Source organism: Beta vulgaris, chromosome 5 (genome assembly GCF_026745355.1).
Source record: "Beta vulgaris subsp. vulgaris cultivar EL10 chromosome 5, EL10.2, whole genome shotgun sequence".
Classification (NCBI taxonomy): Eukaryota; Viridiplantae; Streptophyta; class Magnoliopsida; order Caryophyllales; family Amaranthaceae; genus Beta; species Beta vulgaris.
Window position 1 is genome coordinate 45,528,716 of NC_079206.1, and position 15,659 is coordinate 45,544,374.

At 34.9% G+C, this 15,659-nt stretch overlaps 1 protein-coding gene and 1 non-coding gene across 2 annotated transcripts in view; one reads left to right on the forward strand and one right to left on the reverse strand.

Moving 5' to 3' along the window:
- Nucleotides 1–7,957, reverse strand: part of LOC104893496 (adenylate kinase 4) — a 7,966-nt gene extending 9 nt beyond the window's left edge. The window contains exons 1-6 of the mRNA XM_010679599.4: nt 7,661–7,957; nt 5,017–5,162; nt 4,783–4,902; nt 4,495–4,662; nt 4,125–4,214; nt 1–371 (exon numbers count right to left, since the gene is read on the reverse strand). The exon at nt 1–371 is cut by the window's left edge and continues 9 nt beyond it. Coding sequence (XP_010677901.1) covers nt 270–371; nt 4,125–4,214; nt 4,495–4,662; nt 4,783–4,902; nt 5,017–5,162; nt 7,661–7,763 — 729 coding nt within the window. The 5' untranslated portion in view covers nt 7,764–7,957 and the 3' untranslated portion in view covers nt 1–269. The remainder of the gene's footprint in view (nt 372–4,124; nt 4,215–4,494; nt 4,663–4,782; nt 4,903–5,016; nt 5,163–7,660) is intronic.
- Nucleotides 7,958–9,764: 1,807 nt separating this feature from the next.
- On the forward strand, nt 9,765–9,852 carry TRNAS-GCU (transfer RNA serine (anticodon GCU)). Its single transcript has one exon. It is a non-coding gene; the product is annotated as a tRNA-Ser (tRNA).
- Nucleotides 9,853–15,659: the final 5,807 nt, after the last annotated feature.

Genomic DNA, 15,659 nt, shown 5'->3' on the forward strand with positions numbered 1-15,659 from the left:
AATCATAAAGTGACTTACTGATAAAATCTTTTAATCATAGTAAAATTGACAGAAGTTTCCAAAATCATTTGCAATAAACCTTCTCGTAAGGTATTATTTTCCGCAGTAGAACAAACTTGACCTCATAGCAAACAGTAAAATGAGAATTCAGCTTCAAAATGTAAGCAAGGTACGGACAGAGAGCAGAAACTCCAACCCCGTAAATGTGAGAGTTCACATCAAAATCTTGGAAACATTTTAAAGATTCTAATCTGATCAACTGGAGTTCATCATGAAGACAAAGCCTTCTGTACTGCTTCACTGACTTCCTTTGGTGGCTTCTCAGCATGGACGTTCGTCACAACACTTTTACTGGCATAATAATTGATAACCTGTAATGAAGCGCCATCAAATTCAGTCAGGCAAAAATCATAGCCTTTGAAACAGGTACCCATATTGTGGCCCCGTTTTCTTTCGTTGTTTCTATTTGGAATCTTTTTGTGAGAGGAAATATGTCAAAGAAGAACTTTCGGAAAAGGAGAGAATACAACACAAGACAAAGTATTCAAAACCAAAAATCACAGTTCAGCATAAGCTAAATCTGCCAGAAATGGTGAAAATGACAAGAAACAAGATACAGAACTTGTTTATACAACAGATTGATTTTGACCCAAAAATATAATGACTTCACTCTATTACTATGATACGCTATCTTGAAAGAATGTCACATTCCTTTAGTAGAACTTACAATATAAACAGTAACCTTAATCGGAAATATGGAACAGAAAAGAGCACCACAAATGCAGCATCACGATTCTCACCAATCAGGACATGCTAGATTACATACAGAACAATATGAGCTAGAGTGAGGTGAGGATATTGACATCCCACTAACAACTCCCAAGGCATCCTATTAAACATGGAACCAGGCCTAGGTGATAATAAGGTCAACCACCCTTATGGATCACAAACTAACCAAATAAATGATTCCCTTCCCGGATCACATACAAAATCAGCTAGCTTCTACATGTAAATTTTAATTAAATAATTTAAGAATACTTGAAGCTTAAGACTTAAGATTAAAACTTTCCAGGAGATTAATATAAAAGATATGGCCAAGGGTAAGAGCAATACTTCCTGATGATAAAAGATACTTCCACTGTTCACTTTTACTTGCAATATGGGGAGAGGCACATGAACCAAGGAGAGGGGAGAGATAGAGAGAAATACAAATGGGGACTCAAGTGATGAAGAGAAAGATAGAATGTACTCAATGCCAAAAGTAGTAGTGATGCAAGTATTTAATATTGCCATAAAAAGGGAACGGTTGCATATAAAAGTGCAAAATTGAATGTACGTAATATACTACTAAAATCAAAATTAGTGAAATTTCAAATAGAAGTAGCAAAAATTTAGCAAAAGTCACAGCACCCACTGGAAAAAATAAAACAAAAAATCCCAAAAAAAAGAAACTATTTATTAGATAAAAGCTAATATACTAATACTAACAAGTAACAACTAACCATAGACCATAAAGATGATGCACAGGGAGCTAATCCCTGATATAGAGAAACAGTGCCCTATAGCCGAATTTAAGCTACCATGTACATGGAGGCTATGGGTTGTTGACTTACAACTTCTCTATTACACCATTAGTACCATACAGAAATAAAAGCTAATATAGGATACATCAAACTACTTTCTAAGGGGTTTTTGTATAGCTTTCGGACTGGATAGCTAGTTAATGACTTGATGATGCATAAAAAAAAAAAAAAGCAATTAAGGATACATACAAAGGCCACCAGAAGGAACCTATACTTAATTTGTCAATGTGGGACAATGGTGTCTCCCAAATAGGAAGAAAAAGAAGGCTCCTATACTTAATTTATCAATGTGGGACAATGGTGTCTTCACTCTTCCATATAGGAAGAAGAAAAGCTAACTCCCATGCATTGTCTAGATTTAACGGGATATTTATACTATCACCAATACAGTTCTATAATACTTGCTGCTTTCTTTTTTAATTGCAACTTTTTCCTTATTCGGAAGTTTCACATTAATTGCAACGTTTCTTTATTTGGTAATATTTTCACTCTATCTCTCTCCTATCACATAGGTCCCACTTTTAATCTATCTATCTCTCTCTCTCATCTTCACATGGCTTTCTTAAATAATGTGCCAAGGGGTGATATTGCAATACTAATAGAAAGGACAAAGTAGTCGAGAGAAAAAAAGGTTGTTATCCAAGAGATTTATTTCTGGACTCAAGCCTCATACCGCATGTCGCATGTCTTCGGGAGAGGATATTTTGTATCCTCTTACCAAAGGCTTTTATAAGAAAGGTGCTGAGGACAAATCCCGATGGATACCCAATAACATTGTCCATTTGTCCTCTAAAATGGGTCAAAACAATGTTAGAAAATAACTCAACTGTTACACTTAAACCAAAACTCTATACATTAATAATACATTTATTACCATATAGGTGAAGGATGAGCCTATGGTTTTTTTTCATGATTAACCTATGTCGATATAATGAGGCACCCACCCCGTATAAGAGTTATTACACTAATTACAAAACTCTCCAGATCCCCCAATCCAAACCCTTCACTTCTCTGGCCATCCCACCAGAACTGACCACATGTTTAGAGTGTGGACCCACCCCCTGATTTTTCTTCGTTTTCCACAAGGCAGCAGCCTACATTTAGAAGTTCTACTCACCATCAGTAAACTAAATCCCTTTTCATGAATACCCAGCGCTTACTCCAAAAATACTGAGGGAGTTCTTCAAAACTCCCATTTTCCTAAAGAATGAAGTGCTGCATTGGAAGGGGGGGGGGGGGGGTATCAATGGCATAGCACAACAACGGTATGAGAGTTGAGAGACAAACGAGTGGATACAGTGACAGGTGTAGACGGTGCTATGCTCAATGGCAGTGGTGGGATGTGGGGAGGAGAGAGAGGGTGCGGGGCTGGTGATCGGAATAGAGAGGGCGTTGTGGATTAAATATTACTTTCTACATACCCTCACTCTTGAGAAGTTTGATGTCCATGTAAAAAATACTAAATACCCTCACTCACATAATAGTTTAATTAAATTATTTTAAAAAAATGGTGCAAACACTATTTAATTAATGGATTTCGCTACATATGCAAGTGATTGTTTAGTGTTTGCTAAATAAAGATGATGTCAAATTTTTCTTTAGAGGAAATCTATGAACAATTTTCTTACCTATTATTGAGGTTAATAATAATACGATTTTGCTTTCTATTTGCTTTCGCATTCATGACAGTTCAATATTAATTGCAACATTATGAAGTTGGCTAAAAGTTCTCTATATCTCTCTCCTCTCACATGCCCAACACTAGGTATAGTGAAAGATAAAGACACAGGAATGGATTAGGACCAATGAATGGATGTCGTGCCACCTGGTTTACATGTTACCTTAGGTCATAGGATCAATTTATGAGGGCTCCCGAAGGCCCAAAGTTGGGACAACTCCTAGTCAATTAATAGTACCTCCAGTTTTTTCCCTTGTACCCAAAGGCTTTGGCACATTCGCTAAGGCACAACTTTAAGCATTAGTATCTTCAATTATGTATTAGTATAAATTAGAAAAAGTTGACAATAAGAAAGTATATAACGACACGAATCTAACAAGATCCAACATGACTATACAATGTTAATATGGCACAAAAAAAAATGGAGTAAGTAATTGGGAACCTTTTAAAGCTGAACAGCCATATGGAATTGAGACTGTTGTCAAAAAATTTCCTTTTGCTTATTTCAACAATTACTTTATGTCTCATAATCATTGATTATATATTAATGACATCTTAGCATTGTATTCCTCTTACTATGTGAAATTTCATTTTTACTGTAGTTTTCCTTAGTTTTAAGCATACTGCAGAAATATTTCTAGCAAGATTAACAACTTGGTACAAGTGTTCAAATACTACATGACGATAAAGACACGTCAAAAATATCAGATGTCTATGAAACCACAAAGAGAATTATCAGACATATCCTAATGTAAATCTACCAGAAAACATGCAAATGAACTCACTATCTTTTCTTTCAAATTTCTTGATTTGTTTATTTATTGATTGTGGTAGGAATTGATGGGAGAAACACAGGCACATACCGGTTCAGTTTGTCGGTGGAAAGCTTCTAGCCTGGACTTCAGAACTGCTGCTGTGTCATCTTTGCGCTGAATAAGAGGCTCTCCCGTTACCTTAAACACAAAGAAAATGTCATACATAGAATAATAACTCTTAAATCATTAAATAAAAAACTAAAAGCTGCTATAATCAATTGAGGAAGGCCTCATGCATATGCAATGTTGAGTCAGTTCTTGGACACAGGAGACAGTAAGTCATAAGGAAGCTGAGAATGTACAGAGAGGAAAATTCAGTTCTCTGTTAGTCACATACAACAGCAATTAACAACAGGAAATGTGTCTAAATGCCGAATTTCAAATAAGTTAAAAGCATTAATATAATCAAATGTCTTACATCATCCACCCCGGCAACTTTAGGAGGTGCGAATTTGGTGTGGTATGTCCGGCCACTTGAAGGATGAATCCAGCGGCCAGTAATTCTCTCCTCCAAAATGGAATCATCAATAGCAAAGTTTAACACTTTATCAATCTTAGTTCCTCGCTTTTCAAGCATCTCATCAAGCTGCATCAGTAGACAGAGGAACATTTTTAATTTACCTTTTTTCAGAACCAAGCAAGTTGATACTACAAGAAATCGAAGATTCAATTCAAGCAACTTCATGGACAAATAACAGGGACCTACCTTTTGTGCTTGTACCACTGTCCTTGGGAATCCATCAAGAATGAAACCTTTTTGACATGAAGGCTTCTTTATTGCTTCATCAATAATCCCAACAACCAAGTCGTCAGAAACAAGTTCTCCCTGAGTATATTAAAACTTGTTATTAGTATGTATTCTTTATCTTTTCCCAATCAGCAGCACATAATAATCATATGCTAAAAGCATTAGCACAAATCCAAAATCTCACAAGACTACCTTGTCCATGGCTTCTTTAGCCTTGACCCCCAGAGGAGTTTTAGCAGCCACTGCAGCTCTCAGCATGTCACCAGTAGCCAGATGACACAAGCAGTACTCGTCCTTAATAATTGGTGACTGAGTACCCTTACCCGATCCAGGGGGTCCTGCAAAATTGATATGACACGATACAATAAAAAATAAATAAACTCAAAACTTTGGAAAAAAAATTTAACACATTTATCTTCTTTTAACTAATTAAGCAAGATAGAACACCTCAAAAAAAATATAACAAACAAAAAAAAAAGGCAACTACAGCAAACAGTCAACTGTCAAGCTCTTTCAAACCAGCCTATTCAAACAGCAGATCTTTTCCACAAAGTATGACACAGAAAATAGGAGGCAACACATAGGTGTAAAAGAACTACTGACACTAATCACAGAAATTTCCAACACAGTGATCCTATAGCAAAGACCTCGCTAAGTGAAGAAATCAGCCAATGGCAACCTTACTTATTTTCTACACCAAAACTCTGCAAGGAGGGATTGGGAACGTCAAGAAAATGCACCATGCCACCATCAAAGAGTGGAATTTTATTGATTTTAGTTGCTTCTCTTTCTTTCAGAGAAGAATTTAAAAGAGCATATATCGGAAAAATGAAACTAAAAACAAAATAAATACAGCAAACTAGACCCCATTCTGTTCTATTCAACAACGACAGCTGACTTCTCATGTATTTTCTCATAGTCTTTACTGTGAGCCTGTGACATACCAGTATCCTTTATTCCTGGTAAAACCAGAAAATTACCTTAACAATGCCTAAACAAAATTCCACTCTTTTCATCCCACAATACATCTCACAAGTTGACTTTTGACATTATCAAAGACACGTCTTTGACTATTAATATATCTAACCATGTATTATAAATATTATAAGTTGAAAGTACAGAGTGCAGCAAATCTAATAAGGCCCCATATCATAATGGCTTTTCTTATAAGTTCATAAACAAGGTCGGTCAAAAGTTAAAGAAACTTTGAAGTTTGACCAGAATAGTCCACCTGTGAAATGTAACATGGGTCAAAGGAAAGTATTACACCACAAATTTGATGACAAACAAACAAAATGAAGTTCTAATTTGACATAAAGTCCATTTATTCCAAATCAAACATAAAATTGAGAAAGGAGACAAATGTTTGCAATTCCTACAAACTCACCTCTTAACTAATCCAACCAAATCAACTTGAAAACTCACTCCTGTTAATTAACCCTCAAAACAACCAGCTTGATGCAATCGAAGTCGAAGCACAAACAATGCATGATAGCTAGGCCTCCAGTATAGTCCAAGAAAATATATAGAAACTAGGAATCTTGCCATTTCAATAGATATTCCCCTTTAGATTGAATAAAAAGAATAACAGCCAAGAGGGAATAATGTCCATAGCAGATGTTGGAATCTAATGTCGAGGGAAATCTCACCATGAAAAATTGCATCAGCTGCATGGTGAACAACACATTCTTCTTCTCTATGACACAAGTTGATTCCCAAAGTGCTCAATTGTTCTAATATTAGCCATTAAGAATTTGATGAAGTATCAATGGGGAAAAAAACCTAAAGCTGCAGATACCCATTCCACCCTTATCCAGCACAGTGTATGAGCCTTTTTCAAGGCCTCAACTTAATGTTGATGTTCAATTACGATTCTATAGCACGCAAACACAGGAAAGAGATGGGCAAAAAAAAAAAGCTGAAACAGAAAAATCCATCCTGTTGTCTCACTCAAAGCTAGCATTCTTTGTTTACCTATGAACTATAATCCACCAAATTATTTCAAGAGACAATCTCCCTTGTGTATAACATATCAAATGAAATACAAAAGATTGGTCTCATATAACAAATTCCCAAGTACATTAGCAAACTACTAAGTAATTTTAGAGTGAAATGCAACAGTTCCTAAAGCATAGAAGTCAAAGCATCCACTTACAAAACCACGATGTTTACTCATCTCAATTAGCACTAGCACCCGTCTGCCTCTACCATGATAAATTAAAGCAAACACTTAGACAACCATTTCAGCACTATATTGCTCATATTCCCATCCAAATATATTCACAGGTCAACCTATTCAATATCCGACGGAGGGTAGGCTTCTGGCGGCCCAAAGACGACACAACCTTGGCATATTGCAACCAAATCTCAAGTAATTACTGCTAAGGTTACATGCTTCATATTTTACCTCCAAAAGCTAACCCAAAGGATAAATATAAGTCAGATTTTGGCTATTGATGTATGTTCATATCTCCAGGCAAATGCAGTACTCCCTAATTTATATGCAATCTATAATTCATTCCCAATCTTTCCATCTCATCACATCAAATCAAACCATCGAATTTTGTCAATTTAAATAGTACAAAGCAGAGCTCTAAACTTTGTCAAATCTCCAAAAAAAACAACACCCAAATCACTCGAAACTCATTGGAATTCATTGCATTCACAGTATTTCCACATTTCACACCCCACCCACCAAAAAAAACACAGATCTTCAGAAAATAGCGCAAACTCAGAAACTAAATTAATACCAACGAGAATGAGGCACTTAGATCTGAAACTAGCTAAATCTAAACAAAGGAAACAAATGCAAGAAAGTAAGAAAGACAATTAATACCAACGAGAATGAGGCGTTTGTCGGGCTTAGAAGAACACTTCATGCGGCGAAGAAGCTCGGTCATGAGATCAACAGAGGGCACATCTTCCAAGTTAGCCGCCATTTTTGTGTGACTGTGTTTTCCTTCAAAATTCAGCAGCAGAGAATAAAGAGTTTGGTGATGAGAGAGCGACAAATTAGGGAGAAGAAAAGGGCCGTTGGGGGGTTTGGTAAGGTGAAAAATGGGGTAAAGAGGAGAGAGAAAATGTAGTTTGTGTTTCTTCGGACCTCCCAAGGGCAAAAAAGACAAACAAAATGCGAAAAGATTTTGATTCTCTGATTATGTACTCAAGGAAAGGAAAATGGACGAAATGTGTTCAGCTGTCGTTGTCAACTGGTAAGATTTGGATTTACGATAATTTAATAATAATAATTAATATTAATATTTAATATTAATAATTATGTAATATGTAATTATTATTATTAAATATTAATATTATAATAAGTAACAACTAATAAGTAATAATAATTAATACTAATAATAATTATTAATAATAGTGAATTATTATTATAATTAAATTAAGCTAAACTTAGGCTATGTTCAGTTCACCTTATTTTTGCTTATTTCAGATCTAATAAGATCAGATCAGATCAAAAAAAATAAGTCCAGATCAGATCAGATCAGATCAAAAAAAATAAGTTCAGATCAGATCAGATCAGACCAGTTCATATCATGTTTATATTTAAAAACTCATTATTACTATTAAATATCTTTCATTACATATTAGTAAAAATTATACTAATTGAATATTAATAAAATACTCATTGAGACGAATCAAACAAGACCCCACATGACTATATTTTTTTCTTATACTAGTTGTTGCACCGCGCGCCTACGCGCGCGGCACCCCAAAATAGTATAATTGTGCTATTCGAAGTATGCCGACCTTAATTTGTAAGGTGTTCATTTTGCAATTATTTCAAATAGGTAGTAAGTACACTTGTTGTTTGAGTTTCATTAGGAAAACTAAGGAAGGTTGGTGTACAAATACGATTAATTTACTTGTTCATTTAATTTGGAAACAAAATACCAATAGACTAATAGCATAGTTGTAGAGGGAAGCCTTTAACCCCTGGGCTAACGATGGCTGGAAAGTAGCTTTGATTGGCCACAAATAGTTATGTATATTTAATTATTGGGTTCAAGTTTTGAAAGGCCCACTCTCAATTGGGTATGGTAGTAGCAAAAAAATTCGTTTTTTTTTTTTTTTGTGTTTCATGGCCAGGCAAGTACAACCCATAACATTTTAGGCACTAACTAATAAGAGTTGTAGGAGGATGTAAGGACTAAGGTAGCTATTGTTGTCATGACTAATAGAATTAATGGGAAGAGAGAGGTTTTGTTAGGCTATTACCAGAAAGAAAATTAACCTCTAAGCATTAAATCTCCAAAGGCTCATAGAAAGAGATTTATATCAACAGCAAGGTTCGCTTAGCTAACCGCTATGGCATTTGAAGAGCTTTGATGAACAACATCCAATTGCATGACGATTTTCGTATTCTTACAAGGAAGTGGTCCCTGCCTAAAAGTCCAAGTGGCATTTTTCCCGGAGGTTCCTGGGTAATATGACTTTAACCAAAACCAACTGAAAAGGCTTTAGTAACAAGGCACAAAGTATTTGACCAGTTCATTGCAAAATCAAGGGGGCTTCATTCCCTAGTTCAGATGCATCAGTAAAATGGATGCTGATCAAAAGATACATTTTTAAATTTGGCCTTGGGCTGTTCTCTAATGAGTTAAGAAATGTACTAAATAAGGTTAAAAAAACTAACTAAATAAAAAGCACTATATACAGAGTTGTGTAACAAAGTAGTTCTTGCCCATGGTGCTAAGAAGATTTATATGTACACTTGTTTTAAATCTTTCTGTTAATGGGAAGTCTCCAACATATTCACTACCCTGAATTTATAAGGTTATCTTCATTACTAAAGTTTTGAAATTCTTTAAACATAATATTTATAGCAACAAAGGTAATAGGTGGATGTAGAGATGGTTTGGACAAGATCCTAACATTATTTGATTGGCAGGCACGTGATAAACCAACTTATATTTTCTTTTCAACGGGGAGAGATGGCTGAGTGGACGAAAGCGTCGGATTGCTAATCCGTTGTACGAGTCATTCGTACCGAGGGTTCGAATCCCTCTCTTTCCGTTTCCATTGATAACTGAATCTTAGTATTTGATTTCTCTTTTGAATTTATTAAATCTTTTTTCATCCATTTTTTTTTTTCAAATTAGATATAGACGAAATATAGTTTCTAATTGGAACTAATTAGAAAACCAACTTATAGGTTTCCATGTGAGAAGCAAGGGCGATGCAGATACAAACCAACGTAGTTGAGCGTTTAACCCGTGACTTAGTAATAGTCATTGCAAAGCTCAATTTAATCGAGAACTGCTTCCTTTGAAACTGAAAAGGGTAATTATTGGAGGCAAATGGGCGTAAGTTAATGCGGGGAAGAAACAAGCTCTCCTCTGTGATGCCCGGTTATAATTACACATACAATAATGTTTTGGAAGAATATCTTGATGTTTTGGCTATAAACAAACTACAATAGCTTGAGGACGATGGTCTCATAATTAGATACTAAAGTAGCAAGGCACCTTTACATCACTACACAAATGAAATGCCATAGTTTGACATCTTAAAAGAGGTATTTTTTTTGAGGAGGGCCTAAACTACAGAACATGATAGCATCGGGATAAACCGACACTATTCCAGCAAATTTAAGCACTATGTTTAGCACCTCGTTAAGGAATGGTATGGGAGTTCTTGGGTATGCAGAATAGAATCTCAAAAACACATGACATGTTAATCAACCAAAAGGCCATGCCATAACAAACACAATATGTTCAGTAGCCTATTAAAGCATGTAATTTGGATGTACATAATTCAGAAATCAAAGAAGGCAGATCTAAATAACAAGCATCATATAACGAAACAATACAAAATACGCTACGCCGCTATAGCAAGACCGCAAGTATAACAGTTGGAAAGCAAGCACATTTGCGAGTGGAGCATATTTGTAAAAGGACATCAGAAACACATAGCTAAGTATCTTTTAAAAAGGGTCCAGAATGCACGATTACGAGGAATTGCCTAAGAAACCTATGAGGAGCGTTTTTCAAGAGACAACACAAGTCCTACAGGAAAAATAAGTGAAGTTAGCTTTGCAAGTTCCAGTTTAACCATAAAGCAAACATTTAGACAAAAGTAACAGTGAAGTAAAACATCCAAATCATAAATTTTTTTTTCAGTAGGCAAGATCCTGAGCTATGTAGCATTAATTCCATACTACAAAATACATAACAAATGCAAACCAGCAACAGAGGTCCCTAACTATTTGGCATGAAACCCAAAAGGTCTAGGGCACAGTTGTAAATCTTTACATGAAATCCAAAAATTACAATAAGGTTCCTAACTATTTAGCATTTAATCCAAAAGTTTTAGCACGAGATTCCATCCACCATGAAAAGCCATCAAATATGACATTATAAACTTATCTTACAACCATTAAAGTTGCTTTACCCCACCCCCCACTGTTAATACAAATATACGTGGTAAGCAAATAGTTTCAATGTGATTTATGAAAATCAAAGATCAAACAGTCAAATGGCAATTCTATACTATGAACTAAAAGGCATAGGTATGGAACTTATAATCTAACATTTTTTAGCGAAAGAGCATGCATAAGTTTAGTTTAAACTTAAAGGCCGAATAGCATAAAATTTCAAGTGAATGAGAACACAAAAATACAATGAAAACATTAAGCAAAGTGGATCACATCGTAATCAAATGTTCTTTAGTTCTTTTTGGAAGCAATTTATAAGACTCAAGCTAGATTTTTTGTGTAATTGTTTTGTTTGTAATTATCTTTGTATAAGTTGAGATTGAATTTAGTTTGTGTCAAGTACGAAGTGTCTATATAATTAGAAGTGAAGATATTAAGCAAGAAATTAATTCTGAAGTGCTTTTGGATGCAAGGAGTGAGTGGAGCAAAAACCTGCCAGGTTTATGAGAATGAACACAAAGATGGGATTCATTTGATAGTTGGTATTTATATTAAGGGTTTATGTAAGGAAAACTTCAACCCTAAACCGGAGAGTACAACCCATTTTACAAGTATGCCCTTATCTAATTTAAGGAAGTGGATGAAAAACAAAGTTGTCAGCACCGAAAATGCCATAGGATAGGGATTAAGAGGCGCTGTATCGTCATTAGCATTGGAATGCACTAAATGACCAACTCTTGATATCAAATCAAATGTCGGGATCTAAGCTTTTGAACCAGTTCTTTGCACAACAAAAAAAAAAAAAGTAGATATGAATAACTACCCAACTCGAGTTTGCTTGAGCAATAATAGGATGGTGAGTGAGGAATCTTAAGAGTAGATATATGCAGCGGAGTTGAACAATCATTTTCCTTTACTTACCTAGCTTGAATTAAGATTTTGTTTTATTATGGTCCTCTTTTTTGCATTAGATAGGATGTATAGAAGATGACTTACTTAATCTTGAAAGTTTGAAACCAAAAGATTGGATCTAATAGTTATAGATGAGTATGCTATTGAGTTTATCTAGTTTAAAGAGTAATTGTCAAACAAAATTGAATTTTGATCTGTCTCTAACTCTAGCTTTAGCTTCAGTTTGAAAAAGTAGACCGATAGGTTACAAGCCACCAACAAATATTTAGACGACTTATGTCATATCCATTAGAAGTGAAGAATTTAAAAGTCGAACCTACTAATTCTAATGCTAGATCAAAAATCTTGATGCATTAGAATATTATCATCTCTCTATTGATCATGAGAGCTTACTAAGAGCGTAAAATATGAGGAAATGGAAATAAGTAGCTAGATAATTTAATCAAGCATGAAAACAAAATTCCAACAAACAAAAATGAACCCATACATGAAAAGTCATCTTGAGAGCATCTCTTTCAAATGTAAAACAAATAAAAGCGAAAAAGCAAGATAGATAGATAGATAGATAGAGAGAGAGAGAGAGAGGAGTGTGAGTGAAGATAGATGCTCTGTTACCCAGACTCGGCAAATTTTACCATATACCGGTGTCGGTACGACACAACACCGACACCGGTACGAAATATGTGTCGGATCCGGCAAAGGTCACTCGGACACGGCGGCTCTAAGCCCTAGATTCTCAAATCCTAGAGTTCGAAGAGGAGAAGAGAAGAAAAGAAGAAGAGGAGAAGAGGAAAAGGCGATAACTCACCTTGACTCGCCGATCGGAGCTTCAAACGCCGCCGGAGATTCGAACTCGCCGATAAGTTTGTCTCTTCAGTCTTCACTTCTCTTCAATCTCTTCTTCTATCTCTCTTCGTGTTCTGTACTTCCGTCGCTTCATATCTTCATCTTTTCTTTTTCTTTTTGTCACAAGTCCACGTGACTTTCTCCCTTTTCTTTTCTTTTTCTTTTTTCTTTTTTCTTTTTCTTCTCTCCTTTCCTACTTGTGCCCTACTTTCTTTTCTTAGAACATTATTTCTTCTTCTTGTCATAGGCTAAGTTGTTCTATTAAATTAATATATTATAAATAGACACTTGTAAAATATGAATTAGGTGATTAATTATTAAATTTTATATTACAAAATATTATTTTCGCGTACCCGTACCCGTGTCCAAATTTCGGACAGAGTCCCCGTGTCCTAATTTTTTGGAATTGTCGTACCCAACACTCGGATCCGTACCCATATTCGACACTCCTAGCCGAGTCCAGGTAACATAGGATAGATGATAGAAGTCTGAGAGAATATGGAAGAGACGGAGAACAAAAAAAATACAAAAACGACTGGTGATAGTGGTGAGATTCAATAATAAATAATACCAAAGTTTTAACGTCAACAAGCATGTTACTTTATAGTGGTCGCAAGGGGATAGTGGTGAGAAATGAGAACCCAGATGCTAGCAACGGGGAAGCAAAAACCTAAAGAGCAAAGTCTTAGTGTCGAAAAATAATAGTAAATTATATGCTTTGGCACAATAAAAAAAAATTTCAATATGATAAAAAAGCACCAATAATAGAAGAGTCTAACTACTACTAAGCCAGTATATTCAATTTTATTTTGCTCATTAGTCAATTACTAAAAAAGGGGAAAAGTCTTAAACTTCAAAGCTTGAACTGAACAAAATACGTGAAACAAACCAAGAAAAAGAACCTTGTTTGACCACAAATGTTTACTTTTTATACACCAACTAATTTCATTTTGGTGTTAAATGATAATATGTACATCAACAAAGAGATCGATGAAGATATAGAAGTAAAAGATAGGTATGGTTTTATATGAGTACTAACCCGGGAACCATGGAATAGTGAGACATGCCAAGGTCGTTCTTAGCCTGATGAAGATTTGTGTGACATATTCCAAAGGATTCCTGGATTCCTGTTTAATCAACCTTGCCGGAGTTAGTTGTAAACTTGTAGCGACGCTTGTCTTTAAAAAGTTTCCATCTTTCTTGTGTTATTATATATCAAAAGTTGGTTCATTACAAATTCCATAAAAAAAAAAATAGCTCAAAAACATACAGGAGTACAAAATAAAATTAATTTTAATAACTCATACACAAACAAAGAAGAAATATAATCTTGATAAACCATCATTTCCATTGAATTATATCATAATTAAAAGATTTTGACTCCAAATTCACAAATCAGATGATAACATTCTGGCATTTACCCATCGAATAACCATTCCGAATAACCATTCATTCTATAGATGATCATATTAAAAACTATTGTTACCTCATAAAACAGTAATGTAATTATAATTACTACCATGAACATTTTATAATACATGACCAAAAAATACCCAATTGATCAAATTTAAATTAAAAAAAAAAAAGTCAAACCCACGTGAAAAAACATGAAATTAAAACTTTAAAATGGAGTTAAAAGAAAAAAGACCATACCTTGATGCTAGGTATACAATAAGCCAAGCTCCCCAAATTAGACATTTGAGCATAAATTTTAGCCTCACTCAAAGAAACTTTTTTTAACATCTTAGAAAATGAACTTCTATCAAAAACTACATTCTTTTTTTCATCGTCATCAACATCAAAATCATCCTCACTATCACAAAAACATCAATTTCAACCCCCTCACAAGATGAAGTGAAATTCCTATTTCGCCCTTCATTTTTCTCTCTCCTCAACCTTAACATCATCATCATCTTTCCCTTGCTTCTCAGAGGACCAAAGTGACCTAACATGAAGGATCTTCAAAACCCAATTACCAAAAAAATGTTGAATCAAAGCGTGAGAGAAAAAAGAAACAATCACATAGATTACTGGGAAGTTCAAACTAAGGTGGAAGTACCCGAAGGTATTAAATCTTCCAAAAACGTGAGAAAGTCTCACATGTTCAGCAACCAGATGGAACATGGTCATCAAGGTTTTACCTTGTTTTTTCTCATTGCACGACTTATGCGATGTCTTATGGCCACATGTAGGGAGGACCATCCTTCTTGTTAATGGGAACCACCGTGCATTGATAAAATAAAATATGTTAGGTGATGAGATGTTAATATTGCATTTTTTTTAAGCTCAAGAGGTTTCCACATTATACCACCTTCCAATATATGCTACCCTCTTATGAGATTAATCTACTATTATGCACATCAGAAAGAAACTCTTAATTGAGTTTGGAACTCAAATAAACCTCACATAAACTCCAGCTATGTTCCTTCTCGTTTCCCCTATTAACTCTTGCAATTCAGTATTTAACTTTCCCCTTATCTTACTATATCCCATAAGTAATTAATGATATTGATATTATCCACGAATAGCAATTTCGGTTGCCCATGCTACAAACTAACTAAACCGGGCTGCAACTAACTCAATTAGAGCTACAAACAATATTCATAAAACAAGCCACCAACCAACAATTTGGTCCTTGGCTCTCATTTGCCTCTTTCGCTCTATCCTCCTTCCAATTCCATACACAACT